This window comes from Ciconia boyciana, chromosome 25, assembly GCF_034638445.1.
Source record: "Ciconia boyciana chromosome 25, ASM3463844v1, whole genome shotgun sequence".
In the NCBI taxonomy this organism is placed as follows: Eukaryota; Metazoa; Chordata; class Aves; order Ciconiiformes; family Ciconiidae; genus Ciconia; species Ciconia boyciana.
In genome coordinates, this window is record NC_132958.1 from 5765463 (window position 1) to 5791228 (window position 25766).

The 25766-nt window shown below is 59.7% G+C and overlaps 1 protein-coding gene across 1 annotated transcript; it reads left to right on the forward strand.

Moving 5' to 3' along the window:
* The first annotated feature begins 792 nt into the window (after positions 1–792).
* On the forward strand, positions 793–24167 carry PLEKHA2 (pleckstrin homology domain containing A2). The gene is made up of 12 exons (XM_072846208.1): positions 793–931; positions 5641–5804; positions 6843–6899; positions 8978–9026; positions 10280–10377; positions 14259–14405; positions 17496–17642; positions 17823–17891; positions 18042–18112; positions 19076–19139; positions 20030–20107; positions 20530–24167. Exons 2-12 carry the CDS (start codon positions 5664–5666, stop codon positions 20872–20874), a joined length of 1266 nt encoding a protein of 421 aa, XP_072702309.1. The 5' UTR covers positions 793–931; positions 5641–5663; the 3' UTR covers positions 20875–24167.
* Positions 24168–25766: the final 1599 nt, after the last annotated feature.

The following is a 25766-nucleotide window of genomic DNA, read 5'->3' on the forward strand; positions in this document are numbered from 1 at the left end:
CTCGCCTGCTTGCCTGTGTCCGCTCAGATGCTGCTGTATTTGACGCTACACGCCGTAATAAGGCCGTAGGAGCGGGGAAAGGTTTTGTAAAGCAGTAACGGTGTGCCACGTGCTCTGGAAGCCCTGGGACTTTGCGTCAATGTGAGGGCTAACTGCAGAGCAGGACCACTGAAGCGTGCCTGCCCTTAGAAACTTCTCTTGCATGAGAATCCACTTGCTATTTTGAGCATCTCGGCCAGCAGCGCGGGCGCTGCAGTCGCGACTCTTGCCGCGGGCAGGGTCTCGGGCAGGGTCCCCGGTCTCGGGGGAGGCAGTTTCACGTGGCGGGGATGCAGCCGTCCCCACGGGCCCCGGCGGGCCGAGGGGCAGCTCGCAGGACGGGCCTGGGAAACTCACTGCCGAAGCGTCCCGGCGACCGAGCAGGAGCTGTTCGGAGGACGGTGATTTACCGAGCGGTTTTCTGCCGGGTTTGGGGGGCTTTTCCCAGGAAGGACCCGGGCCCGGGCCCGGGCCCGGGCGGGGGCTCTCGCCGGAGCCCTCCCGCCCCGCGGCGAGGGGGCAAAGCCTAGGGCGGGGACCGGGGCCGGGCCGGCCCCAGCCCCGCTCCGCAGCGGGGCCCCCCGCGGCGGCTGCCCGGGGGCGCGGACCGAGCCGGGCCCGGTGCCGCCGCAGGTGCGCGGGGGGACGGACGCCCCCGGCCCCGCGGAGCCGCCCGGCAGCCCGGCGCCCCGCACTCACATCCGGGGCCGGGTTTGCTAATGGAGACGTAATTAACCCGGAAAAAAGCGGCGGCGGAGCCAGGGGCACACCCCCTCCGCCGCCCGGCCCCGCCGCCCGGCCCTCCTCCGCCGCTCGGCGTGCGCGCAGCGCCGCAGCCCCCAGCCCGCTCCGCCGGCCATGCGCGGGGCGCGCAGCCCAGGGACGCCGCGGGGTGAGTGCCGGGCGCGGGGCCACGCGTGTCCGCGGAGCCGCCCGTGGGCAGCGCTCCCCCTCGGGCGCCTCTCCGAGGGCCCCGCGGGGCGGGCCGGGCCGGGGACCCCTCGCCGCCCCGTCCTCCCGCCGTCCCCGCCCGCGGGAGCTGCCCCGCAGGACTCCCCCGCCCCTCCCGAGAAGGGGCCGCCGCGGGCGGAGGGGTCGGTGCCCCCCGGCGCCGGGAGCGGGCTGGGGGGGCGGCGGGCGGCGGCCCCGGGGGTCCGGCCCCGAGGCGGAGCAGCCGTGGCGCGGCTGGCCCGTGGGTGCGGGGATGTGGCAGAAGCTCCTGCCCCAGCGGCTGGAAGCGTCCGGGGGGAAGAGGCCTCCCGGGCGCGGCGGGGTGCGGGCGCTGCCGCGCGTTACCGCCTGCAGCCGGGGCAGCGCGGGCGGAGCGAGCTGGAGGGAGCGGGGCTGCGCCGGGCGGGACGGCCCGCGGTGCTGGGAACGGGGTCCCTGAGGGGGAGCTGGGGGTGCTGCGCGCCTCGGTCTCGGCGCCCGTGGGACCGGTAGCAAACGTGCGGGGATGGTCTGGGATCCGCAGCTATTCGGAGCGCGTTCCCCCGGCTGCTTTTTCTGTGGTGAGACGAAGAAATGTATCCTGGCTGCTCCCAGCCTGCCTTTCAACAGGTTAATTGTTCCATTAAGGCAAATGTCTGGAATTAGCAGGAGTTAGTTGCCGGGCTGTGCCTACACCATCTGTCTCGGGTGTCAGCCGCCGGATAGACGTCGGCAGGGCGAAGCCTGGAGACTCCGTTGCAAGGCCAGGTAAAAGGAAGTAGTGCTGCAACCACCGCGGCTCGCAGCCATCGCCCCGCGCGGCCGGGGCTGCGCGGGGGCAGCGGGCATCGCAGCTCGGAGCCCTCGTGGGACGGGGTGGTCGCCCCACACCCCAAATGGCACCAGGGCAGCTCGGGCAGACAGGCGTGGGAGAGGAGGAGGAGGAGGATGCCGCGAGTGCCTGCAGGTGCAATGGGCCGTGCTGTGGAGCGAGGCGCTGAGGAGGTGCCTTCGGCCGGCGCCGCTGCGATGCTCTGAACGTCAGGTCTCCTGTGGCCTTGGCTTTTCCTGCTGTGGGTTTCCATGGGTCGCGCTGCGGTGGCTGTAGCTGTGCAGTGAGTGCTGGGAGCGGGACAGAGCAGGGCACGGGCAGCCGTGGTGGTGCAGTGAAGCGCTGGCATCCTGGGGCTGCTTCCTGGAAAGTCTGGCTGTGCGGCTGCACACGCGGCCTTTGAGCCAGCAGCCACCGCAGAGAGGGGCTTGGGTGCTGCTCACACGGTGCCCTGCACCTCTGCGTCCTCCCGGGAAGCGCTTACCTGTATCTCGGGAGGCAGGAGAGAGGGTATTTTTGCTGTAAACCTTCTGTAGCCCAATTGCTCTTGTTGTCTCATTAACTGAGCCAGAAAAGCATTGTCCTTCTTGGTGGGATATTACAACTCTGAAAATGCTGGGAAGTCAGTTGCTTCAGCGGTGGGGAAGCCTCCGATGGGCTTCCCTACGAAATGGCATAAATTCATAAAGGGGATCTGCTAATGAGATCCTGAGGGCCTGATTCGGTGCGATGCTCGGGAAGTTCAAGCCGTTGTTGGAAGTTCAAGCCGTTCATGAATCGGGCGTGGGCATCATCCGTAAATCGTGGCTTCCTGGGCCCCGTGCCAGTTGATGTCCATGATGTTTCCATAAAGGATGTCCGCCGAAGTGCCTCCTCGCTGCGAGGCCTCCAGGGACCCATCCGCACTTTTAAATGGTGCTGATGTTCTGTGAGGTCCTCCTTGCCTTCAGTCCCTCCTCTTCCCCCCTCAGATTTCGTCTTCTGTCCTTCCTACAGCAAAGACAAGTTTGGGTCTCGCATGGAAATATTTATGACTTTGAGTTTACAAAGTGCTGTATAAACAGTAATCGTTAGTGCAAACCCAGTGTTTTCTGGCCCTCCTGGAGTTCCTGAGCAGGGGAACCAAATACCCACGCGCTGGTGGAGCTGGAGATGCTACTTTTATCCTTTTCCTATGGAAAAGTACAGTTCTCAGTGGCTGCAAGGAGACAGACAGTTCGTGTCGTGCAGGCAGTGGGATGTGAGGGGACAGGGAGCCTGGCTGGCCGGGAGGAGCATGGTCTGGAGGGCAGAGTTTGGAGCAGTTGCTGTCTCCTCTGCCAAAGATTTTTGCATATCCAAGTGCAATCCGAGGTCAGCTCGCACAGAAGAGTTGAGCTGGTTTGTGGGATTTCAGCCGAGCCTGTATTAATTAAGGATGGCAGGGGGGAATGTGGGGAGTCCCGGGAGGTGTCCTGTGGGTCCGGCACCACAGCCCCGAAGGGCTGGGGACTTGTCCCTGGGCTGCCCGTGGCACGCCTCGGCTCTTTCTCTTCCCTCTCATAAGCAGAAATCTCTGGACTTTTATCAGCAGCAGGAGAAAGAGGTAATTTATGAGGCCTGGTCTGAATGTGTTGGTATGGTTGAAGGCACTTGCGAATCTGCTTTCTGCGTGCTTCCCCCCGCCCACAAAAATAACCCCACAAAAAAGGAGTAAAATGTGAAGTGCCCACATAACCCTTGCATCAGGGCACACGTGTTGTTTTAAAACAATCTCTTCTACTGAAGCAGTCTGGTTTCCCTCTTAGCAAAGCCCTGATACCCATCTCTGAAATGCTGGTGATAAACTCTGAGATCCTAACAGGTTGGCTTGTTTTCTGCCACCTCTACCTTTGCAGCTGCACCACAACTCTTGCACAACACTTGCCTCTCAGGGCCCCTACTGCAGCAATTCAGCTCAAAAATAGTATTTCCTCCTTTTCTGCATGAGATCTTTTATTTGTGCAGCCTGCCTTCTGGCACCTGCGCGAGTCACCCCTCTTCTACCGGACAAACCACACCAGGTTCAGCTCGCACCCTTTCGGTAACCGCTGCCTCCATCCCTGCCTGTCCACCCTGAGCCATAGTGAGGGGGTGCCCGGGCGGAGGGATGCGCCCTGCCCGCCCGTGGCTCTCGGTGCTGCTTTCGCTCCCCGCGCAGGGCTGGCAGCGATGGTGCAGAGACCCGGTCTGCCGGGGCAGCCCCATTGCAGGGGTGCCGAGGGGCTCCCCTCGCTGTGGCTCTGCAGCCAGCTCTGCTGTGCAAGGTGGGTGGGAGCTGCTGCCAAATTAAAGCGGTGGCAATGTGCACCCACTCCCGCTGACTCAAAGCGGCTGCTGCTCCTGTGGGGTGACAGAGCGCGATGCTCGGGCTCCCCCGCGTCTTGCGCCCACGGGGGACACAGGCAAAGCCCATTTACGGGCACCGCGGCTGCCATGCTCTCCAGTCTGGCTGCTCAGGGTTGTCGTGCCCGTGTTGTGGCAGGCTCGGCCCGACATTTCTCCCTGCTTCTGCAGCGGGGGTTTGTGCGGTGGCTGCCCGGGAGGTCGGTGTTGCAGCCCAGCTCTGCTCCCCTGCAGCTGCTGCGGCCAAGGTGAGCTCGGAGGTGACCTCCTGGCTCGCCCCAGCTGGGCGGCAGCGCCGGGGAGGGTCCGTGCCTGCGGCAGACCTGGTGACATGGCTTGGCCCCACGGCGATGGGTCATTGTTTTCCCTGCTGACTCGGCATCCTGGCTGCACAGATTTTCTGCTGGAGTTGCAGATTGTTTTCCATTTCCTGGGAGTGTGCTCGGGCTCTCTCTAGCACGCAGTCTGCTTCGGGATTATTTTTTGTTACGGTTCCCAGGGACCTGGTGTCTCACGTCAAATCCTTTGTGGTTACTTTGTCCTCTCTCGGTGGGCTGAGCTGTGGCACGGGGCTGCCCCACGCTGCTGAGCTCTCTGGAAGGCAGCTCGGTGGGACGCGACCGCCGCTGTGTCGGGCAGTCTGGGGCCCAGGGCTGTCGCTCGGCATCGGTCTGGCGCTGCCCTGGGACATCCTGGTGGCCGTGGTGCTGCCCTGTGCCATGAGCAGTCTCAGAGCTGGGCCAGTGAGCATTTGTTTGGCAGCGTGTGGCGATCGAGTCCATCTGCAGCTCCCGGGTTTCCAAAGTCCTGCAGTTCCTCGCTGAGCTATTTTGGTCCTGCTCGCTGGTCTGATCTGCCCTGCACCCGCGGCCGGCACGCTGGCACCCCTTCTTGTCACAAAGGCACGCTGGGTGATGTTTGTGTTTGGCAGCTTCCCCGCAGTGCGAACGTGCAGCGGTAGCAGTTTGACTTTGCTTTTCGTGTGTTAAGCCATGGGCTGCGGAGGCCTGGGAGAGGCAGCAGGAGTTTGGGCAGGTTGGGAAACTGGGCCTGCAGGAAGCTCGGCCGGCGGCCGTGGGACGTGATGCGGAGGGGGAAGCTGGACGAGGAGCGAAGCCCCAGACCCTCCGCCGAGCATCGTGCGGGTTTTCACGCCTTTCGAGCTCCCCGGCCACGGTGGGGTCGGCGGCTCTCGGGGCTGTGGAGTGACTGACGTGCATCTCTGCGGGGAGGAACACGTTTGTGCAAACTCCTCATTTTCCAGCGAGGGGAAGCAGCTAATGTGCTCGTTTGGGTCACGTTGTCCCTTCCCTCTCCCTCTTGCAAGCTCGGATGGGGTCTGAGCGACTGCGCTGGCATCCTGGCACGTCTGGCGCTGATGGGTTGAGATGGCTGTAGGTGCAGGCGCAGCTAGCTCCCCGGGGAGCTGGGGCTGTGGGAGCACCCACTTCTACCTGCCTGTCCTTCCTCTGCAGGGTGATGCGAGAAGGTGCCCGGCATGCCGTACTTGGATCGACAGAACCGTATCTGCGGGTTCCTGGACATTGAAGAAAATGAGACCTGCGGCAAGTTTCTGCGGAGGTATTTCATCCTGGACACCCAGGCCAACTGCCTCCTGTGGTACATGGACAACCCTCAGGTAGGCTCCCGCGCTGCTCCCAGCTTCATGCTGGGCACGTCCGTGGAAGTTGTTAGCGAGTCTTTAGCTGCATCTCGGGCTCCCCGCTGGGCTGCCCTGGTGGAGGCCTCTCCTCCAGGCCCCCGAAGGAGGATGCCGTCTGCTGCATTGGTTGTCTGTTGGGGTCTCCCATGCCTGGGTGCGGCCACGACCAAGCTCCAGCAGAGCAGCCGCCCTGCGACTTCGGTGGTTTCCAGGACCACCCCAGCATCAGCTTAGACCACCAGGAGCCAGTGATACCCTGGAGAAGCCTATAGAAATGCTGTGCCAATGAAAGGCGTTACATCTCCCTTGTGTCTTAGCATAGAGACAGCGATAACAAGAAAGAGAAGAGGGTATCCTAGAAATACTTGTCATCTTGGAAGTGGCGTCACGCAGAAAAAGCACTTAGGCCAGGAGCCGGGCAGCTGGGGGAGATGGAGTCTGTACATGTCGTGCCCGATGTCTCTGGGAGCTGCCCCGGCACTTGCGGTCAAGCTCAAAAGAGCAAGAGCCAAAGCTGAGCTCTAGGAAGACCCTCCTGGAAACACCACGGCGCTTGAGCACTGCTTGTAGGCTGGGGAGGCACCTGCCTTCCTGAAGAGCATCTCGCAGCAGATTCTTCATTGCCTTGTTAAAAGGGGAAGGGGAAGCGCCCGGCCGCCCGCCTGCAGCCTCCGGGCCGGCGTTAGCACAAACTCCTGCTCTCTGGGCCGTGCGAGGTGGGAGTCGGGGCCCGTCTTGCACCCGAGGTGCCGCTGCACGGGGTGGTGAGCGGGACGGGCAGTTTGGAGTGGGAGCGAGGAGGGCACGGTGCTCGGGTGCAGCACAGCGTGGCCGGTCCCAGCTGCTCGCAGGGTGCGAGATGAAGCAGGTGCGCAGAGAAGGGAAGCGGCCGAGGCTGGCAGCGTGGCGGCTGCTTTTGCTGCCTGACCCCAGTGACACTAAATGACAGCCTGGCTCACCTCTTTTGCATTCTCCCTGTCATTTAACTCCCATTGCTCATTAAATGTTTTGCAGAACCTGGCCATCGGTGCGGGTGCTGTCGGATCTCTGCAGCTGACCTATATCTCCAAGGTAATGTTGGGGTGGGGCGGAGGGAAAATGAACGCTCCCTGTTGTCTCCTTATCCGTGCGGCTTTCCTGGGAGAGGCGATGGCGTGCCCTGGCAGCGCCCGGGGCGAGGTCCTGGTCCTGCCCGAGCCTGTGCCATCTTCCCTGGGACGGGAACCTGAGTGGGTCTGTGGGAAGGGGGGAGTGTCCCCACAGCACGGCCGATCCCAGTGCTGGGACCGGTGGTCGCCTTCACCCGCAGACTGGCACGGGACGGGCTGCGAGGTCGGGGTGCGGGAGGAACTGCTCTGCCACAAGGAAGGACGCGGGGCGGCCGGGGCTGAGCGGGGATGGGAGCACGGTTTCGGCGTGCGCTGGACGCGGAGCTGGCAATCAGCACGGTGCTGCTGCTCCAGCACCGGACCCAGCCAGGGCTTGTGCTCATACCGCGGTGCCCCTCTCGCTTTGGCACGGTCCCCATAACCCCGGTGCGGCACCTCCCGCTGCGGGTCCTGCTGCAGCCCGAGGTCTGCAGGGGGGTGCTCATCAGACCCAGTGAGGATGGGGAGGGAGGGCTGGTCCCAAAGTCCCTCTCGCGATGGGTTCAGGGGCACCAGTAGCTCTCCCCTGTGCATCCATCCCCTGAAGGATGAGACCTTCTGGAAGCTCGCTCTGCTGTGTGTCTTAATGGCATTATGCGGCTTCCACAGGAAGGTGAAAATAGCGCAATAAATGACAACTGTTTCAGGGCTGGTGACCGGAACGTGTGGAGCCGTGGCTGCGAGCGCGGCTGCGGAAAGCGGAGCTGCCCCTCGGCTGCTGCTGGGGGGAGCGGGGGCTCGCGGCCGCCGCGCCGGGTTCGGCTCTGTTCTGGAGCCGGATAAAGAATTGGACAGATCTCTCTGTTCCTGCTGAATCATGATTTATAAATTAAGCGCAGATGAAGCAACGCCGGGAGGTTGAGCCTTCCCCATTTCGGAAAGAGCCTCACTTATAAATTATATACATTTTAGTCTAAGTGAAAATTGCTGTAGGACAGCATTTGGTCACAAACTGCAGGATTGGGTTATGCCAGCGGCTTTAACTACCAACTGTAAATACGCCAGAAAAATGGAGGTTTGCTTGAGAAAACATATTTAAAGCATTATAGACTGGCTCTGAAGGAGGAAGCCTGTCAGAATAAATACTCCATGAATGCTGTGCTTGGAGCCCCAGGGAGTATTATTCTTATATAAATGATTCCTAGTCTTTAAGGAGAAACCACTGCTATGTTCCCTCAATTTTCTTAATTGCTGACAAGAGTGACTGTGTTAGTCCAGCAGAAACTCACATTTTCAAGGCCTTTGAAAGCTTTCCGTTCTTTGCTTTACAGCGCAGCCAGCGCCGGGGGGGACAGCGGGAGATGAAAGCCCCGTCTCCGCGCTGACCTTCCCCTGGGACTGCGCGTTCGTTGCCGCATGTGGTCTGCGTTACATCCGATACGGGCCAGTTCCCAAGAGCTGACGCAGCTGCGCCGCGGCTCCCGGGCTCACGCCGTGCGTGTCGTCCTCGTGGGCACGGGCCACGCCGGCGCCCCGCGGGCTGCGCTGCCCGTCAGCCCGGCACCCGCGCTGCTGGGGTCCTGCCCGGCCGTTCCCGGGGCCGGCAGAGCTGGGGTGGGAGCAGTGGCCCGCGGGCTCCCACGGTGGCACGCAGCAGCGCTCCGAGCAGGGGCTGCACGAGGAAGACGTGCTAATTGGGCTCTGCCCACCGGCCACGTTCGTTTTCGCCGATCGAGCTGGCCGGCTCTCCTCCCCGTTTGCAGACGGGGTACTTGCAGGGCTGGGGAGGGCAGATGATGCCTCCCCTCGGGCCGCAGCGTAACGAAGATGCAGCCTGCGGCGTGCCAGCACCCAGCCGCTCGCTCCTCGGCCCTGCGCTCACGCTGCAGCGTCGGGGCTGGATGGGGGCTCGGATGAACAGGGAGCGTGGACTGGGCTGGAGCCTGGGGAACACCGGCTTCCCCTCCGTCATGGGTGTGTGGATGGAACCTCCCTGCCCTCGTGCATGCTGTTAGCGTGCATTAATATCTTTAATTTTTTCTTTAATTTGCTCTGTTGCAGGTTAGCATTGCCACCCCGAAACAGAAGCCAAAAACTCCGTTCTGCTTTGGTGAGTGAGGACACCCCACCACGGGGGGCTGCGGCTCAGATGCCTCCCCTGTGAGCCCTCCCGGCTGCAGACCCGCGGGACCTGCCTGCAGCGTCCTTGTGGTCGGGGAGGGAGGGAAGGGGATGCTGCCAGCGCCTGGCACGTCGCGCCAGAGGGCCAGTGCAGGGCGCCGGCCCCCTGCGGTGGCCCTGTCACTGTGACCCCCCACGCGAGATGCGTGGGCAGAGCCTGGTGAGGGTGGCAGGACCCTGTGGGTCCCCTCTGTGACAGTCCCCTGCACGGACCCCGGCTTTCGCTGTGCTCCTGAATCCTTTCCGTGTGTCCCGTTGTGCTACACTACATTGTGCGATACAGTTTTTTTTTTTTCCTTTGTAATGCCAGCATAAGCTTCTGTTCCTGTTGGTGCAAGGAAGGGCTGTTTCGTGTCCAATTGCCCCCCACCCCAAACGGCCTCAGCCTGACCCACGCTGCCTCAGTGCCTTGTGCGTGAGCCGTGAACTCAGGTTTAAAGCAACAGAAATGACAGCACGAGCATGTACTTGTCCCAGGGGATCAGTGTTGCCTTTGCAATGCTTTACTACGAGGGATGTAGCCCAAGACAAAGACCAGAGCGGATGGCGCACGCGGGGGGACAGGGCTGCTCCCGAGGAGCCCAGTGTGGCAGAGCCTGGAGCCTGAGGCTCGTGGGAGTTTCAGCAAGATCTTGTGCAGTTAAAAATATCTCCAGCTTTTTGGTGCAGAATTCCTCCGAGAGCGTCCTCTGACCCGTCCGGCTGCCGGCCAGGAGGCAGCACTCGCTGGGGAGTCTGCGGGGAGCACGTCCCCGAGGAGCTTCCCAGACCCCTCTTGGGGTTTGCACCAACGTTTCGGATGAGAGTTAAAACCCAAGTGCTGAGTGAAAGAAGTCCCAAGGGGCCCTCAAACGCCCTGTGCGAGGGGACAACTTCAGCACCAGATTAAGTCCTGGTTTGGGCCATGCCACAGCCTTGGTTTAAGCCTGGCTTCAGCCCTGCCCTCCCTAAGTTCTGGTGTAAGGATCCAGCTGGCCAGCTGCCCTGTCCCCCCTCCATGCCCAAGCGCTGGCCCCTCGGCCGCTTTTCCGTGCGACAGGTTACGAGACTGGTATCTGCAAATCGCTCTGGGACTGGGAGCTGAGAGATGCTGTCTTGTTGATTTATTGTTTAGTTTGCTTTCGTAGTGCTAAGCACTGAATGGGGTTCCCTAACTCTTCTTTTTGTTCCCTTCTTTGATAGTTATCAATGCTTTATCTCAGCGCTATTTCTTACAAGCCAGCGATCAGAAGGACTTGCAGGACTGGGTGGAGGCGCTGAACCGGGCCAGTAAGATCACGGTAGGTTGCATTATGCTCGTCTCTGGTGCTGCTGCGTCCTGCCTTGATGGGCCACTCGATAAATGCCTGGAAGAGCTGTGCTTTTCCTCCTTGCTGTGCTCCCCTCCTCCATCACCTCCCCAGTCCCGCCTGAGGAGCAGTGATGGTGGCGGCCAGGCTGTCCCCAGCCCAGGAGCAGGTCTGCGCCAAACTTGCCGGGCTTTCTTCTGGGTTGGTGCCGAGGCTGGAAGCTCGGATGGAAGCGCAGCTCTCGGCTGGTGGCTGCAGCATCTTGTCCTCCTTCTGGAGCCTGCTCTGCTTCTGGTGCATCCCTCGTTTTGCTGTTGAGTGAAGCAGCTGGAATACGGGGCTGTAGCTCCCGAAACCGCCTTGTTCCCAGGGGAGCGTGCCCTGGTTCCCCGGACGGCCCCATGAGAGCAGGGCTCTTACGTAGACACCCCGGGGCTGCGTGTGGTCCTGCCAGCGTGGGGCCGGGCTGGTTTGGATCTGAGGGAGAAGCGCTCTGAGCAGAGGAGGGATGTGCTGGCGATGCAGCCCTTCAGCGCACGGGCTGTACGGCTTCGCCCTGTCCCTTTGCGAGGCCAGAGCTGCGTGGTGACCCCTCTCAGGGGTCTGGCTTCAGATGGGCGATGTTCCCTCTGCCGTCCCCGGGGATCCTACTGGTCGGGATTTACTTTGCTGCTGTTTGATCGTGCATCTTCGTGCTCCCTGCCCAGCTGCTGACGACCTGGGGAAGGTCCTGTCCCCATCCCCGCCTGCTCCGGGGACGTTTCCCTCCTGCCGGCTGGGATACCTGTAACCGTCTCCTCGCTGTGACTGTCAAAGGGCATCTTTCTTGTGCTTCAGTAATTTATTTACTCTATTTTTATTCTTCCTGGAATGTTGGCTCTTGTGATGAGGCGTAGTGAATGCTCTGCACTGTAGGGCATCGCAGGGCAGGTTGTGCCTGGATCTGAAGGATTTTGTCTGCCATCTCCTCTCGTTTACTGTTGCGTTCGTATAACCGTAAATTAATGGTCACTGACCCAGTAACTCGTGGAGTCTGTGCTCCTCAGCTGCCCGGTGCTGCTGGCGATGAGGGATGGCGCTGGGCTCCCTCTCCCGTGCAGCGGGACTAGAAGCACCGTCTGCACGCGGTGCGTTTGATGCTCAGTTGGCAGCGCCCGTACGCAGGGACTCCCGCGTTAGGTGTTCGCAGGACGGCTTCTTCCGGGACCTGGATGTGGGGGATCCCTGCGAAAGGGTCGGGGCACTGCGGGCTGCTGTGTACCTGGCATTGGCTGTATTGCCCATGTTTAATGCTGGCAGGGTTTTACTAGATCGTGCGCTGATGCATGTTGTTCATGGTTTGTAAACTAAATATAAGGAAAAATCATGGCAAACAGTTTGGGATTGGGGCCTACTGAATAACTTTTTCTTTGAGTTTTTGGTTTAAAATCACTGGAGTGCTGTCTTGTAGATGAGTTTTCCACAGGGACTACAAGACCGGACCTGGCTTGTATTTTCTTTTTTTTATCTGCAAATACATTAAACGTGACAACCTCTGTGCCTGCAGCCACCAAACTGACTGCACGGGCTCTGGCTTGTACCTTCTCTCTTACGGGTTCAGGTGATATTGGCTACGAAAACCCACTGCCAAAACTGGGTAGGAGTTGTACGCAGAGCCTGCCAGCGACATTTGTCGAGGCGCACCTCCGGGGTAGTTACCTCCGGGGTAGCTGCCTGCAGGCAGCCCGTGTTGCTGAGCTGCCAGGCTGGCTGAGGTGGGAGCTGGTGTGACGGTAGGAAGAGACGCATCTTCTGTTTCCGCAATAAACCGCGGTGATTTTCCTACCCTGATGTTGGCCAGCCCTTCCCGACGCTGGCTGTGTCCCGGCTGGCCGACCGGCTCATCCAGCCCTGCAGGGAGGAGTTCTCACGGGCTGGCTGGGAAACACGGGGCTACCGGGATACGGGTGACGCTGCTGCTCTGCCCTGCGTGGGAAATCACTCTCCCTGCTCTGCAGCTCCCCGTAGGTCTCCATTTGCGCCTGGGTTTCCTTGGGCTGCTCCAAGTTGCAGTGGCTTCATCACCTTGGCAGGGGTGGAGAGGCACAGAAGGGCCGTGGGGAGACGTTCTGGCTGTCAGCAGGGTTTTGACCCTTAGCAGCCTCTGGCCTTTGAGCGGTCTCCCTCTTCCCCGGGGCTCTGCGGGGCTCCTGGGCGTGGGGTGCATCACACCAAGCACACTCATGTGCGCTGTGTGTTCAGTGCACGCTGCCGCTGGCCGAGCCACTCACTGCGGTGGGACAGGAAGGATGCGGCAGCGGTTCGCGTGTTGCTCCTGGTGCAGAGATCCAGGTTCAGCTTCCGCTTCTCACGGAGACTTCTCCTCTGCTCTTGGCAAATCGGTTCCTGTGTTTCCTCACCCTGCATGCCGTCCTTGTAGCCAGGGCCTTGGCGGCTGAAGGCATGAGGCGTGCAGCAGGCTGGTGTGACCGTGACAAGGGACTCCGCTCAGTTCTGCACGAGGAGGCTCGAGCTGGCGGCAGCACTGTTGCACGTGGGGCATGGAGCAGCACCTTCCCCCTTGCGCTGCTGCCCGCAGAGAGATGCAGCTCCTTCCCGCTGCCCGCGCATGCAATGTCTCTGCATCTGCGTTGTGAAACCATTTCCTCCGGCCGGGCGGCCTGTGCTGGCTGCCCGGCCTTGCCGCGCACCCGCCTCGTGCTTGCCCGCGTTGCCGAGGCAGGCGGCTGGTGCGTGCCGGTGCCCGTGGGCGCTGGTGCTCTGCACGGGGCCGTGCAGCGCAGGCGTGCGGGAGCCTGCTGTGGCCTGGGCCCTCGTTCTCACAGCAGCGGCGTTTCCGAAGCAGGAATCGATGGCGCCTGAACGTGCCACTGCCGCCTGCCCCTGCCCGGCGCTGCCTGCCCCGTCAGCCAGGCCTGGCTGTCGGAGAGCACCCGGGGCTCTGCGTGGGCAGTGTGGCCGTGGGGTGACCGGGATCTCATCCTTGGCCCTTCCTTCTCTCCTGCCAGACCTCTCCTGCCTGCGGGTTTGTGAGGTCTTAGCACAGACCTCTGCCCTCCAAGACTTAAGCCAGGTCTCAGCCTAAAGTCCAGCTGTCTGCCTTGGAGGGACTTGAGTCCTGCTGAGAGCTCTGCTCTGCCCAGCCAGCAGCCGATGCACGGTGCGGTTTGCACGTGTCGCTCCCTGTGCACTTCAGGGTGGAAGGCAGGAGGGTGGGGTTGGAGCCACGGACCCCGATTAGTGGCATTAGAGAAGTGGAAGTGCAGACTCAGGAAGGAAAACTTGGAAACCCGCTGTTCTGTCCAGAGCCAGGTGCCAGAGGGAGAGAGCTGGGAGGGGGAAAGGGAGGATGCCGGTGCCGGGAACCGGGTCCCCGCGGCGCAGCCTCTGCCCAGGGATGTGGGGCCACTCGCAGCAGAGACACAACCTGCCCGGCCGCGCATTGGTGCAGGATGCGCAGGCGTTCGGCGTGTAAAATAGTGCCCAGCCGTCTGCTGTGCCCCTGCGGACGTGCTGCAGCTCAGCCTCGTTAGGCAGACGAAAACTCATCATTAAGCCTAGCTGTAAGTAGAGCGGGGACAATTAAAGGAGCAAGTGTCCCACAAACGCATTGAGCTGCAGAGGCGAATCAGACTCATGTGAGGTGATGCTTAATTACTCACCACCTCTCATCTCCCATCTCGGTGCCTCCTGCAAACCGTCTGCGTGAGGCCCACACCCTCCTTAATTGGGGTGGCTTGTTCATTTATTATTTTTTAAAAGGACATTGCTGCATGTAGGCTGGGAGGACAGAGACGATGGTGCCCGGTGCAGGCGTGGGGCTGCCTGGCACGGCCACGCCTGTGCCCTTCACCCCTTTCTTTCTCCCGTAGGTGCCAAAGGGCAGCAGCGTCCCACCGGCCACGGAGATCGCGAAGCCTCCGGTGGTGCCCCAGGCTCAGGAGAGGAAGCCCCAGGTGGCCTACAAAACTGAGATCATCGGGGGGGTGGTGGTCCACACGCCCATCTCCATCAACCAGGTGAGCTGGCAGGATCTGTGCACCGCCCCAAATCCTGGGGGTAAAATCCCTGCGACAGCAGCACCCCGCTTTGTTCTCTCTGTTCCCCGTGTTTTAAGAGCAGCTCCTAATGGGGATAAGCGGAAAAGGTGGCAGCTTTCTCCACGCGTAGCTGGGCGAGGGCATTCCCACCACACCCCGTTTTGATGTTCCCGCACCTCACTGCCGGGTGCTTGAGCCGGGCTTTGAGGGGTCCCTGCCTGCTGGGTTTTGTCATTGCCCTGCCAGCAAGGGTGTGCTGCTTCCGAGTCGAGCGGAGCAGGGGTGGCTGGGTCTGCAAATCACTTGTTGCAAATGATACTCAGATTTCTGCTTTAGGAAGGGAGAGCACAGGGAAAGCGAGGGTCTGGGCGTTACTGTTTCTTTAGCATCCTGCTGTGCCCCACCGGTATTGAGCAGCTCAACGGGTAGAGAAATACTGTTAAGACACAGCAGCGATGGGCGCTCTCGTTCTCTAACCCCATCTCGGAGCAGCAGAGCTTGTGGACGCGGGTCCCGTGGCGTGGCACTGGGCTGGGGCCTGGGCTCCAGGGGTCTGGGGGAGCTCCGGGGGTCCGGGCGAGGTCCACCCATGGGGCTGGAGGCACTTGCTCGTTTGGGCTGTTGGGGAGGCTGGTTTGCACTTTCATTTCTGGAAACCAGCTCCGAGCCTGCGAACCCTTCCCACTCAGGGGTGTATAAATAGCTGCACTTAGCACCCTGTAGCACCTCTCCTTTGTCTCGCTCTGAAGTGTGATGAGACGAGGGGGTGTGAGGAGGAGGCTACGAATCTGCTTGGCTTCCTGGCCATCCTGCACCGTCCGCCCACCCGTCCTGGGTCCAAATCCCCCATCGAGGTGCCCGGGGCAGGGGGACCCCGCGTTGCTGCCCCCATCAAAGCAGCCAAAGGGGCTGACCTGTCCCGCGGGCGGTGGCTGGCACGGCTTGCCGTGGCTCTGCACCCCCTTCCCTCGGCCCGTGGCCATCAGCGTCTCCCACCTTTGGGCGCTTGTCTGGCTCTGGATCTCACTTCAGCTCTTATCAGTGGCAGCACTAAAAATAGAGCAAAGAATTAGATCATTGCAGGGGTTTTTGTTGGCGGGCGCTTTTAACGCTTCCCTGGCCGCAGGGTTTGTTGGGGAGTGGGGTGCGGAGGTGTGGGGGGTGCAGAGGGGTGCGGGGTCGGGGCTATTCCCAGGGTTGGACTAGCATCTGTCCCATCCCGGTGCCACTGCCCTGGGGGATGCTGCTGGACCCTCGGCCCCACGTGTGGGGTGGGGACAGGCAGGGAAGGCTGTGCCCCCCCGCCCCCCCCCGCTTCCCTGTGTGCCATGCAGCCGGGGCAGCCTGGCTGCCTGCTTGCGAAGAGGGGCAGCAGCCGGCCCTGTGCCTTTTCTTTCTTGCTGCAGTGAGTTAAAGGTGCTCTGTGCTCCTGAGTCTTGAGTCTGTCTCGCCCTCCTCCCCTGCCACCGCCTCCTGAGAGCCGCGAGCTCCATCCTCAGCCCTCGCCCGATTTCTTTCTTTCACCGAGGGTTTTTTTTAAAGGTGGTGCATCAGCTGCCGGACTATTTTCCGTGGTCTTGCAGTTTGCACCGTATGAAATGGCTATTTGTCCGCTGCAGCTTCCTGGGCGCGTCCGTGGTTTCCTGGCTCTGCCCCAGCCGGCCGGCGCTGCCCCGCAGCAGCTCTGGGACCGCAGGGGGAGCCCCGCGCTCCGGCTGCACCCCCTGACCGGCCAGCAGCATCACCCCGGCTCCTGGCTGTAACGCTCCCTGTTGGAGCAGCATCCCCATCTCTGGTTTTGGACGCGTACGTCTGTAACGCTCAGCAGAGCCGGTGCAGCCCAGGCGAGGGGAGCGGGCGGTTTCCCCTTCGTGGCCAGGCTGGAGCTCTGCTCCGCTGCTCTCCGGAGGTGCCAAGCGGCAGTTTGGGGCCAGCCAAATGGCTGCTTCTCTCTGTCCTGGAAAAACTAAAGCAGCCTCTCGAAGGTGCTGGAAGGAGCAGCACGGGCAGGTCGCTGGTTAACCGCACCGGCAGTCGCACCGGCGCAGGTGCCATATAAGGCTGGCGGTGGCGAGAGCCACCCCGGCTGCCATGGCAATTTTCAAACCTCAGCACGGAGCTGGAGGAAGGGGTTGGAGGGACGGGGGAAGGAGATGAGCGCAGATGTTTCATCTCAACCATCCTCTGTGCTGCTGAGGGGGAAGGGAGGGCACTGCCGGGGACGGGGCGGTGGCGGGGAGAGAGGGGTGATGCTGGCAGCAGGACAGGGTCCGGCCTTTGGGATGCACTGGGAAGTGCTCGGGGCGAGCCAGGGGATGAGTGCTGGATGCACGGCCACGTGCACAGCCCATCTGTGCTCGTAGCGGCAAGCGTTGCGCTTGGGGAGAGACAGCTCAGGGCCAGCCAGGGGAAGTGCAAGTTTTCTACCTGAACTCCAAACTTCACGGCTTCTTTTGGGAGAATTTGGCTGTGAAAATGTGGAGCGGAGACTTTATGGCTTTCCTGAGCAGTTTGTTCCCATGATATATTGCCTTCTCCAGTTGGAAAACATCCCTGCTTTCTAACTTGGGTTTGTCTGGCTCCAGCTTCCAGCTGGTGGTTTTTGTTCTGCCTCCATCTGCCAGATGAAAGAGCTCCTCGTACCTTGCGTTTCCCCCGAGAAGGTCTGTGGTGCAGCCGAGTCACCTCGGCGCTCGATAAGCCAGGCAGATGAGGTCCTTTAACTCCTGCTGCAAGGGATTTTCTTCAGCCCTCAAATTGCTTCTGTGGTTTTTCTGTAGCCTTTCCAATTTCTTAACGTTGTTTTTAACATGTGGGCGCCAAAAGAGTGAATAGTACTCAGACAGCAGTCTGAAAAGCTGCATGCAGTGAGATAAAATCAGCTCTCTACTCTGGTTCATTCCCCCGCTTGTGTCCAGGCATTGCAATTAGCCCTTGGCACGCAGCGCTGGGCTCAGGGCTTGCTTCGGGCTGCTTTTCCCTCCAGCTGAGGTGTCCTGCCTTCTAGCAGGGAAGTCCCCTCCCTGCTCTCTCTGTGCTCCCCCATAACCCTGTGCTCTCCGGTTGCAGAACGGGGGGGACGGAGGGGAGGGCAGCGACATAGCTGCCCACCCGCTGCTGCGGCGCTCACAGAGCTACATCCCCACCTCGGCCACCAAGCCGCCCGCCGGGCCCCCCGTCCTCAAGAGTGGCTACTGCGTGAAGCAGGGGAATGTGGTGAGTGCCGGGGGTCCCCTGTGCCGCGGGCAGTGGTGCGGCTCAGCCGGGTGGGTGGCGTTGGGCTGGCTGCTTCCCCGTGGGTCGGGGATGCTCCAGGGATGCTCTGGATGCTGGATGCGACAGCGTGGGGAGAGCACCGGAGCTCAGCACCGAGCGGTTTCCTCCTCTCTTTTCCAGAGGAAAAGCTGGAAGCGCCGGTACTTCGTTCTGGATGAATTTTCCATCAGTTACTACAAGTGTGAGCAGGTGAGCGGCCCCCGCCTGGGACCGGCTGCTCCCAAGCAGAGGTCTGGGGCTGCTGTGCTCCCGTGCCGGGGGCTCTGTGGGAGGCACGTCCCAGCGCTGCCAGCCCCAGGGGCCAGCCAAGCCCATCATCGTCTCCTCTCGTCTCCACAGGACAAGGAGCCCTTGCGTTCGATTCTCCTGAAGGATGTCTGCAAGACCCACGAGTGCCTGGTCAAGTCTGGGTAATGCTCCTGTCCTTGTTTCCGTGGACTGCAGCTCCTGCCGTAGCCCCAGGTTGTGCCGGGGCCGGAGCAGCTAACGGGAGCTCCGGCTGCTGGTGGGAAGCAGCTCCCCGAGGAGCTGAACTGGAGGAGGGCAGGAAGGAAACTCGGCTCCCTCCTTTGGGAAGCCCAGAGGGCCCCAAACAGCCGCTGCTGCTGCGAGCAGGGGCCGGGCTGAGCTGTGCTGCCGCTCGCTTTTCTTTTCCAACCCTGTAACCCAAACGTCGCCTCTTTGTTTTGCTTTTAAGGCATTTCTTCCCCTTCAGCTCTGTGAGCGGGCTGGGGAAACGTGGCTGGATGCAGGATGTTGTCCGTCCTCTGTTCTTGTGGTGCTGATAGCCATCTCCGTTGGGCAGGCGTGCTCCTACAGCTCTCTTATCTCCATAGATGAAGGAGTATGGGGCCCTGCACAGTAAATAGCATCCTATGACAGAAGAGCAAAGGTGTCCATAAAGCTGCCGAAAGCTGTGTACAGGCGTTTTCCTTAAACTAGCACAGGTGGCTACACAATGTCTTGGGAACAATTTGTTGCAGCAAACACTGATAAAATCGAAGTAACTTGAAGACTTGCAATGGAAAATGAACTAAGAAAACAAACCTCCTCAGCTAAAGTAAAAATATATTCTATTAATATATCTTTGAATTTTTATTCTTAATAAGTAATAGAAAGTTCACATTTAAAATGAACTGTAAATGAGATGGATTATGGGTCTGGGGAGGGGCGGGGGTTTGCCTGAAGCTAGAGTGTGTTTGTAGCTGAAGGTCTCCGGGGAGCTGGAGTCGTCTTCTCAAAATCCTGATGAGATCCAAGGTTTGCCTTCAATATGTTTTTCCCCAGCACACTCTAGGGATGAGGGTAAATACGGATTTTTCCGTCCACGATGACTTCTGGGTAGTGACCGTCTCTCTTCTCGCTGTTTCTAGTGACCTCCTGATGCGGGACAACCTCTTTGAAATCATAACGAGCTCCAGAACCTTCTACATCCAGGTGAGGCAGCCGAGGAGGGTTTGCTTTTCTGCGCAGTAAGTTCAGCTCTCGACAGCTCGTGCAAGCCACGCTCCTGCAAACAGGCTGTTCCCCAGCAGCCTGGCAGCCAGCAAACGCAAGCAGATGAGCTTGTAACAGCTTTGCCCGGCGTCGGAGCACGGGCGGCGAGGGAGAACTGCCAGGCGGTTTCACTTCTCCCCTTGGGCTTATTTATAATAGCGGCTATTTGTGCGAGCAGGAAAAAGCAGAGACAAAAGCACAGGGCGATCCGATGAGCATCCTGAGCGTGCGGGGCTGTGTCTGCACCTCCCCTGTCCTGCAGATTCGGCCAGCCCTTCCCTGCCGTGGGGAGGGGTATTAAGTCGGTCTCCCCATTGCCGGCCGAGCGGGGCGGGGGAGGCAGCGGGTGGGGGATGCTGTGCACGGTGCTCTTGGCACTTGCAACACCCCTCGGCGCTTGCGAGTCCCTGAAGAGCAGCCAGCGCACCGCGCCGTGCCACGCAGTGGATGCACATCCCCACGTGTGCGGGCAGAAGCCCCCAGCCCTGCTGCCCAGAGGGCACAGCCCCGGGCGGGCTGGTGGCAGGATGCAGCCCCCGAGCCTCTGCCGGGGCAGGGCTGGTAACACCCCAACAATTTTTTTTTTTCCTTAAATGCTTTATGTATCCCTGATATAAAAATGCTGCAATGTGGATAGTGGCTCCCCTTCTGCGGGGGGAGACGGGGTGGTGCAGTGATTTTTAAGCCAGCGTAAATTAGTAGCAAATACACTGGGAACTGTGGTAGCCTGTCCGTCTGCGTGTCCATGCTTCGCCGTGGTGGGGATCAACTCTGGCTGCACCGGGGGCTTGCAGAAGGCAAAGTCTCACTCGGGCTGGTGTGTTTTGCAGGCAGACAGCCCCGAGGACATGCACAGCTGGATCCGAGTAATCACAGGGGCAGTCCAGGCCCTGAAAACCCGCCCGAGGGTAGGTCATGTCCTTTCTGCTTCATATTTAGTGTCAAATGAAGATCGTGCCAATGTACAAGATATTTATTTAGTGGCTTGTGTAAGCGCTCGGTTAGCCCGTTTCCAGGATGAGATCCCTGCCCTCTCTGGGCTTGTTTGCCAGTCACTGGAAAACTTTCCTTGAAAAAGATTGAAAAGTGAGATTAAGTCATCGAACGGGACTGCGTGAACCCTGCTCTGCTCCGAGGCACGAGCGAGAGCCTGACTGGTGGCACAGGGCCATTTAATTCAGACTTTCACTTTGCTTAGGCTTTTTTTCCCTTTCTGCAGAGTGTGTGAAGGGCCTGGGCCTGGTCCCCAGGGCTTTGCAAATTCCTCACAGCAGTTGCACACACAAAAACCCAACCCCGGCCAGAGCTCACTCTGCGTCTGTCCTTGCAGGAAATGTCCTTCATGAGATCCACCTCCGCGATCAAGCCCGGGGGCTCCGCAGCCCCCTCCCAGCAGAGGCAGGCGGCGGAGGGGAGGAGGGCTCTGTGCAAAGCCCCCTCCACCTCCTCCTGGCAGCCCTGGACGCCGGTGCCGCAGGCGGAGGGGAAGCAGCCAGCACCGGAGGAGGCACCCACGCTGCTGAGAGACTCGGTGTTCATGCCGGCCTTCACGGAGCGTGATGCCGGAGCCGCCCCAGGCAAGCGTGTGCGGCACAAGTCGGAGCCACAGCATCTCAAGGAGAAGCCGTTTGCCTTCGACCTGGACGATGAAAGCATCCGGACCTCCGACGTCTGACCGGGTGCCGAGCCGCCCCCCCGGCTTTGTGTGCCACCTCCCCGGCTGCCGGGGGTCCCCACGGGGTGGTTTGGGGCGCACGGCCATGCCGGGCCCGGGACGGCTGGTCTCCACGTGTCCGCTCAGCACCTTGGACCGAGCTCACCCCGTCGTCTCGGCAGGGGTGAAGTGCCCCTTCCCTCCACCGCTGCTCTTCCCTGCGATACAGGATCCGGCTGGACCTGCGTCCCGGCGCCCCGCTCTGCCGGGGAGCGGGGTCCCTGCCCACTCCTGCCTGGGCTTTGCCCCGGGTGCAGCCCGGGCGGCTCCGTGTTTCGGAAGCTGCCTCTGGGCAGGGTGGCCTGCGGGCACCTCGTGCTGCCATCGCTCGCTGTGCAGGGCGGGAAGCGCTGGTCCCCAGCACGGCCTGGTGCGGGGGCATCCTCTTCTGCAACCACGTAATTTTCCCCCAAAAACCAAGCCCGGAGGAAGCGGCAGGAGGTCTCAGAGGCGTGAAGGGGAGTGTGGCCTTCCTTGTGTTTGGAAAAACATTTTTCTCCCCTTTCGTGCTGCTCAGCCTTCCCCGGGCGGAGCTGGGGAGATGCCAGCCCGCAGCTGCCTGCACAAGGGACGTGCTGCAACTTCACGTTTTGATGACTTTCTCCCTAGGAGATCAGCTCTTTACGCTGCCTGACTAGTGATGTATCAACAAATCTGTTGGCTTTTAATTACGTCTTTTGATATCCATGGCCACTGCTAAACCCCGGCACTGGCAGCCTCCCTGCTCAGCCCCTCCGAAAGGCTTACTGGCACTTTCTGAGCGTGAGCCTGGGCAGGCAGCCGGTGCAACGGTGGCTCCCGGGGACAGGAGGATCCTCAGGTACGGTGTCGGTTTTGCACTGCGTACATCTGGGCACCAGAAAGCAGTGCCCAGGTGGTGAAGTGTTTTTAGCAAAAAGCAACAAAAGCCAAGCATGTAAATGAAACTGGGAAGACTTGTCCAACCAACTCGCCTGCTGCCTGCCTTGAAATGAAAACGAGCAGAAGTTTTTAGAGCAACATGAACTCATCATTTCCATAACCAAATCAGCTCCTGTAGGAGGTGTGATAAATGGCGTGTAGAAAATTTCAGGTATTCCCTAGGCAGCGAGATCGTCTGATATCTTCACCCCGAGACGTGTGTGAAATCCTTGGTACCGAGCGAGGACACACCTCTCCGTCCCTGCTTGCTGTCAGCAGCAGGTTATGTTGGTGTGACTTCGTGAGAGCCGCGCCAAGCCCATCCAGGCGTAGGTGCTGCTTCACCCTTCGTTTGAGGGCTCTCGTTCAGGCCTGACTTACCCACACCCAAGGTGGCAGAGTGAGGAGCGTTGGCTGGGGCGGTGTCTGTGCACCACGGAAAGCAGCACGCGTTTGGGTAGCAAAGCTTTAGTCCAGAATTGCATTAAGCTGAAGCAAGCAAGTGAAGGCATCCCTTGCATTAAGCTGCTGTGGTCTGCAGGCGTCCCCAGCTGCGTTCCCCGTGCGTGCCCTGCGGGCAGGAGGCAGCAGCCTGCCTGGGTGCCGGAGCTCCGGGCAAGGCTGCAGGAGGTGCCTGGGGGCCGGGCGCTGCGCAGGGCCCTGCGGACGGGCACGTGGGATCTTTTAAATGTGCTTGCCTTGGCCCAGCTGCGTTGCCGTGTCCCGTGTCAGACCCAGGCACGCTCTTTGCCATCTCGGATACATGCCAGCTGATAAATCTGGGTGGCTGGTGCGGGAATTGCATTGCAAGCTTAGCAGCACATGGAGTGGTCTGGAGTTAATAAGGCTTCTCTTTACTGTGGACTAGCTACCTGTTCGGTTTTTTTTTTTTTTTTTTTCCTTTTTTTTGTGTGATTACATGTTTTCTGCTCTGCAAAATCAGCTCAACGTGCTCGCCAGGAGCAAAAAATCTGGTTTGTCCCTGCCCTTTCCAGGCCTCCAGCTGTTTGGCAGCTGTGCTTCAGCCTAGCTCAGGCTCAGCCTGGGATCGAGCGGAGCTTTGTCAGTTGAGCTCTGAGGCATTGATTAGCCCGATGGATCTTAAGAAGATTAAAATTGCATCTTCTGCATCAATCCCCTCCTGTGTTGCTGGGCTGCTCCTCCAGGCTTGCTCCGCTGGAGCCCGGGGCCGGCGCAGCTGAAGGTGCCTCGGTGCAGCCCGGGGGGTGGTGACGGGGCCTCCCAAATTCGGGGGTAAGAGTGGCTCAGAGCGGGGTTGTGTGGAGATGCTGGAGAACACTGAAACCGTGGAAATGAGTGGGAATCGATGCAAACGGTACAGGGTGAGTGTTAATATTTGTTATTTAATTGTAGAAACCTAGATCGTGCTCTTCCTTTTTCTTTTCTTTTTTGCTTTATTTGCACTAGTGTTTGAAATATTTTTTTTTAGGCTGACTTGCTGTTTGGCTCATAACATGGTGTTTCAAAAATGTTTTAATAGTTTGGTAAGCCAGTCATAGAGTCACAGCATTTGGTTGTAGCGCTCTGACCTCATTTCTGGAAAACATCAAATGCAGAGGGACGATGGTTACTTTGTGCAAGGCTTCAAAACCATGGAGTACCAACTTTTTTTGTTGCTTGATAATTGCAAAGTTTCCTCGGGCCTGGGATGGTAAAGCAGAAGCTTATTGCACAATTAGGGTTAATTATCCAGGAGGAGAAACTACCAGTGGCTCCAGCGCTCTTGCGACATTCCTGTTTCTCATTCCCACCCTCCCTGCATCCGCAGGACAGCGTAAAGGCTGAACGTGAGACCGCAACGAGCGTGCTCGGAGTCGAGCTGGGCTCCAGACCCACCCATGATGCAGGTGGTGGTGTGGGGAGGAATTTCTGTCCCATCCCCAAGGACCAGGCAGATGCAGCCAGTCCTCGATGGAGCTTTGCAGCGTTGTTTTAAAGCAAACTGGTGTCCCCTCACCTCCGCGTTTGCCTCCCGGCTCTCCTGCGTGGGGATGAACGCATCCCCCCGTAGCTGCTCCCTTTTGAAAATGAAGCGCGTGCTGTGAGTTTCCCCGCTTTCCTAGGGATGCGTGCAGGTTCAAGGAATCTTGTGCAGAAAGAGTGGTGTGTGAGATGGGTTTGCTCTTTTCTATGAAAACTTCCAAGCAGTTTCAGCCGTTTCTGCGAGTGCTGGCTGCGGATTTCAAGTGCTCTTAGGGCCGGGATGGCTCGCGCGGGTGATGCTCCATGACTCCCGTGGTGTCGGTTACCTGCCTCCCACCCCTCGCGTGTAAATGCTGGCTGCAGGAGATGGAATGCCCTTTTTTCCCTGTGTTTTTAAATAAAGATGGAAATCCCAGTTGCTTTTCCAGGCTGTCTGTTGGCATTGTGTATTTTGGGCAATGATTTCTGGGGGGGTTGAATGCCGTCCCTGCTGGGGCGGGGGGACAGGGCACAGCAGCTGGGGGGGACCGCAGGGGCCACCGGCGGGTGCTCCCCCACGTGCAAGGGGAGCTGCGACCGTGTGCTGGGGGAGCTTTAGGGGTGCTGCACGGAGCTGCCAAAGTCCTGCCTGGTGTCTCTTGTGCCACACTTATGGCTTGAGCCCCTTGGAGGCCCCCGCTGCGGAGCTGCAGCCGGCCGGGCTGCCCGCCCCATGGCACCCCGTGCCCCACGGCAACCCCACCAAACACCCTGGCCCCCAGCCAGCTTCAGCGGGGAAAAGCACCGAGGGGAGGGCGAAGGGCCATCGTGGCCTCTGCTTTGAAAAAGTTTTTGATCTTGTTTGTCGCTGCTAGAAACGAGGGGACAGAGGCTAACCAGGCAAGAAGCATCCCTTGCTGCCAGGGCGTGCTTGGTAAGGAAGACGACAGATGGGAGCAGAAATGGTCCCTCTCCAGGCGATGTGCATCCTCCCAGCCCGAGGTGCGAGTTTAATTTTATTGCTGATGATGTTAAGACAGCTCCAGCTATTGCTCGTCTCGAGCCCTTCCATGGGTAAGTGTGTCCCAATAAAACTCTTGGTTTAAACACTTTGTTACTTTTTTTTTTTTGCTTTCAACGTCACATTTTCCAGTGAGAACTGGCTGAGCACGCTTCCTGCAGACATCTGTGAATGTCTGCCCTGCACACAGGTTGGTTCTGGGTGTGAGAGGGGGTGAGTGCATGGTGGTGGCAGGGAAGTCACGACTTTGCCTTTCTGAATACGTGGGCAGGAGGAAAGCTGTCGGACCAATGCCCCTGGTATTCCTCAGCGTAGTCCATGACAGCCTCGTACACGGAAGGAATTTGAGGTCCTGCTGTTAGCTGGCAGCTGCCGGGCTGAGGACGTGGGGAGATGTTAATGACGATGGGCTTTTGTGCATGGGATTATTATTTTCTCCCTTCTGGCTCACTGCATAATTTTTTCCCCACCGTGGGCTTTTCAGCCCCGTTGTTCCACTGGTCTGAAGAATGTGGTAGTTTTGTGATGAAGCCTCCCCCAAATCAGTGCCCTGAGACCTATTTGAAGCTGCCAAATTCAGATTACTTGTGACCTAAATGGGATATAAACCCCATTCCCCAGAGAGGAAGAGTTGTTGCAATAAACCACAAACCAAAACTGGAATAGGCAGAATTCCTGGCCAGATTGAGCCCCATTGCAGCTCCACTGGAGGCAGAAGTAGAAGTAACGCAGGCAGAAATTCACCAAATGGAAATGGCTGGAAGGTCCTGGGTTTGCAGAACTGTGTGAGAACGGAGCGTACATTTGCTGTATTTTACGTCAAATGTGACCGTGCTTTTGCATATATGGATTTTGTGTCTGGTTCTGGCTGTGACTTACTGCAGCTTCCTTTTCCCGTTTTTATTCAGCTCGGTAAGTTTTCAGACTGCATCTGGTGGGGCTTCCTCTTTTGGGTGCTTGAAGCTCCCACTCATTTTGGTGCTGCACGTGCCCTGTGCCATGGGCTGGA